Source organism: Trichoderma citrinoviride (assembly GCF_003025115.1).
Source record: "Trichoderma citrinoviride strain TUCIM 6016 unplaced genomic scaffold BBK36scaffold_30, whole genome shotgun sequence".
Lineage (NCBI taxonomy): Eukaryota > Fungi > Ascomycota > Sordariomycetes > Hypocreales > Hypocreaceae > Trichoderma > Trichoderma citrinoviride.
In genome coordinates, this window is record NW_020194738.1 from 36041 (window position 1) to 39634 (window position 3594).

Genomic DNA, 3594 nt, shown 5'->3' on the forward strand with positions numbered 1-3594 from the left:
GCCTAGACCTCTTGCCGCTCAGATAGGAGTTCTGCCAAATGTCCAAACACGTACTAAGCCGCGAACATACACTTGAACTCTAACTGTGTTCTGTCACTCGAAGGCTCGATGCTGCAGTAGTAAGGTCGCTACGAGTTCATGCCGTAGAAGTTGGACTCCCTCGTGACGTTCGACGCTGGTCCGCACGGGGACTTCGGATACGACCGGTTTGGCTGGTTTCGGTAGTGTCTCCAGAACCTGGCTAAGCTTCCGGTCTGCAAATGCACGCTCATGTTCATGCTGCCGCTTGCGCGAGTTTAGGTAATACACCGGTTTCTACGTGGGCTTCTGAACTCACGCGGACGACGTCCTCATCGGTTTGGCCGACGGAGCCCTCAAAGTACGTAGAAGAGAGCGTTGAGCCTTCTGGACAGGTTCTTCATAGGGCTATAGGACCTCTTCGACGTGTGTACCCAGTTCCTTCTGTGGTTCTCGAAACACGAGCTGACACTCTGGCACCGGACCCTGCAACGCCTCTTCTTCCAGGACGGAAAGGTCGTCGAGTACTGAGCGTTCTCCTTTCTGCAGTTCCGACTCCTGTAGTTCCAGTTCCAGACGCAGAAACGTAAACTGGACGACATAAAGTTGCCTCTCCGGCAACACCTTTTCAGCGAAGCACTCGCTTCTCTCGAAGAGGTGTGGCGTAAATGGGGGCAACTTCCACTTAAGCGTAAACGGTGCGTATACTTGCCAGTCCTCGACCTACTTTAGGTCAGGAAGGAGCTGCTCTCACAGTTCCGTAGAACGCTCCCAGAGTACCAGTTCTACGACCTACCCTTCCTCTCGCCCATACTCGGGTCGTTCGCTTCAGCCTTGACCGAGTTCCATTCGTACTGAAAGAAAGAGGTTTTGCGTGATGAGACTATACCGAGCATGACTATGGCACTTTATCTAGTTTTTCCTAATGGAAAGGCCCCACCCTCTGAGTAACCTGGACCAACAGGATCCTCGGATGATGCCGTTTCCGTTTGCTTGTAGGCAGATGCCGCGAAAGGACGATCGGACGATGTTGCGGAGCTGTCTGTGTATGCTTTGCCACACGTTGTAGCCGTGGCCGAAGAGGCTTGTTCAGGAGCTCCTGGAGATGCGCGTCGAGAGGGTCTAGTGTTAGCGGGCGGGGTTTGGGAAGATGAGCGTGAGGAGCCCGCCTGTCGTGGTCGGCCTGCAGACCAAGCTCGGTTTCATGCACACCCTCCAGTTCTGCCGGCTAAACTGCGAGTCGGGCGCCATGTTCCGGCCTACCTTCCTCCCGCACCTAGGCCGCCCGCTTTTCCCGTAGTCGAACGCCAAGGGCGCCAAGTAGTTCTAAGCCCTGCTGTTCTTCGGCCTACTCCGCTGCTCGTCGTCCGTCCAGCGCCTCTACATATCCTTCGTCCTCTCGCATTGGTTCTTATTCCCCGGCAGCCACCTACTGCTGAAACTCATGACTACAGAGCCAGAACCACCCTTGAGACCTTTTAGTACATAGTTATCGAAAACCCTCCAAACCCCGATAGAAATCCCCTCCCAACGTATACATACTAAATGCCCTACACCGATATTTGAAACGGTATTTACCGCGAACCTTCTACTGAGAGCGTAACAGTACTACACGTAAAACATATCCTGTCACGTCGCGTAGGGTACCATACTGTACGAACTTCGAGCCCGATTTAAGTTTTTACGTAGAGATGTTTAGATTGTAGTATTTCGTTCCCGGGACTTTGAGGGGGGTAGGGGGGTAGATGTTATAACTGGGGGATAGGCATAGTAGGCGTAGTAGGGGGCAGGAGTTGTTGGGGGAGACGAGGAGGAGGAGTGGGGGTGCTGGGTGCTGCGGCGAGAGGACGGGGGAGGAGCGTCGGGGGCTGCGCGGAGGGCGGGGGCACCGTGGTTCGGGGCAGCACGCGGAGCAGAGCAGGCGGGGCAACTCCTGTATGGTTTACAGGAAGAACCACTCGTCTGGGACGTTCTGCGGGGATAGTCATTTCTCGTACATGGCGTTCGGGTCGAAGACCTTTATGCTGTGCTGCTCTACGTCCCCGCACGCGCTCCCGTCGCAGTCGCCCCAGACCAGGTAGGTGCCGGAGTCTAGCTCGCTCCAGGCGCCCAGGCGCTCGCCGACCACGCTCTTCATCCGGAGTCAGCAGAGCCCGCCGTCCGACGCGCCCCCGACCCGCCGGCAGAACTCCGACATCCTCTCGAGCCGCGCCCTCTACATCGGCTCGTCCTGGTGCTGGGAATCTTTCCCTTCTGCTCCGCTTCGTGGGCTACAACGGCTTGGGCCAATGAAACCAGGACAGTCCTGTCTGCCAGGCCAAGTCGAAGCTTGCCCTCCAAAAATCGGATGATGTACTTTGCCTCGCTTGGCCCGCCCTTATCCTTGGTGATGTCTACCTTTTCCTTGAGGTACGCATCGGACGCGGATAAGAGCTTCTTGATACCATCGACTTTGCGGCCTTGGGCACCGTTACCACTTACTGTGGCGATATTCATCAATCCTTGATGGACACCCCTCACAGTCAGAGCCTTTGGCTGGAACATGGTTGGCTGTTTTGATCTGCTCTTGACAGCGACCAGGCCCAAATCGCCAATCTCTTTTTGATCAGCCTTGATGACCTGAAGGCTTCGTCCAGTTGTTTCGCCGATGGCTTTCATGATGAGAGACTCGCCTATGCCGAGCTCAATGCCTGCGTAATCAGGGGCAAGCTTGTTGATCATGAGAAGAACAGTGGGCAAGAGGTCGTCGGGAGTGAGGCGCATGACTTGGCGCAGAAAGCGCGAACAATGCTCCATGATAATTAACCGTTTCGTGGTTAGCTCGATTAGAGAGAAGGTCTTGCAGAGGGCTGCGTATGGCACAGGGGTGCCAGGTTTCCAGTCGGGATACGGGTCTTTCTCCTGTTTCTGAAGCATTGTCTGCTGGGCTTTGCGCGCCTTGGCGGTGACTTTTGTCTTCTCTTCCGAATCGCTATCAGCCTCTGATGCCGACTCTGAGGATGATTCCTCCTTCATGACTACGTCGGAATCCTCAACCGCAGCACTTTCCTCCTCCTTTTTGATCTGAGTTGGCTTCGGCGACGACGATCTTGACCTCGGGCTTGACTTGGGGCTCGGCGACCTCTTCTTCTTGGCAGGGGGGCTGCTTGGGGCTGCTTCTTTGTTGGCTGACGATTGGGGGGTGTCGTCTTCATCATCCTCAACCTTGACCCGAGCCCGTCTCACTCGTTTCGTCACCGGAGCTTCATCTTCGTCTTCTTCCAGCTTGGTCTCGGTCTGTGATGACTTTGCATCCTGACTCTTCTTGGGCGACCGTGGCCGCTTTTTTGAGTCTTCCTTCTCTGGATCTGAATTCTCCTTTGTGCTTGCCTCGCCTTCAGACCCGTCCTCTTCAGCCTTGTCCTTGGTCGCAAAAGCCAGCGTCGTCTGCCTCACCGGCGCGCCAGACTTTGCCCCAAAGAACTTCCTAAGCGTCCATCACGATTAGCCATCTGAGCCCATGAGGAGACCATCTCCATCCACACACCCAATGGTCTGCTGCGTTGGCTGCACATACCCCAGGGTCGCCTGCTTCGG

The 3594-nt window shown here is 55.6% G+C and overlaps 2 protein-coding genes across 2 annotated transcripts; both read right to left on the reverse strand.

Annotated features, from left to right (window-relative positions):
• Nucleotides 1-128: 128 nt before the first annotated feature.
• BBK36DRAFT_1145496 (hypothetical protein) lies at nucleotides 129-1269 on the reverse strand (the record flags this gene model as incomplete). The annotated part of the gene is made up of 4 exons (XM_024893760.1): nucleotides 129-212; nucleotides 338-405; nucleotides 453-741; nucleotides 1231-1269. 4 exons carry the CDS (start codon nucleotides 1267-1269, stop codon nucleotides 129-131), a joined length of 480 nt encoding a protein of 159 aa, XP_024744996.1.
• A 981-nt stretch (nucleotides 1270-2250) lies between these two features.
• BBK36DRAFT_1083746 (hypothetical protein) lies at nucleotides 2251-3387 on the reverse strand (the record flags this gene model as incomplete). The annotated part of the gene is made up of 1 exon (XM_024888940.1): nucleotides 2251-3387. A coding segment is annotated over one exon (1137 nt), but the record flags the coding sequence as incomplete, so codon positions are not given.
• Nucleotides 3388-3594: the final 207 nt, after the last annotated feature.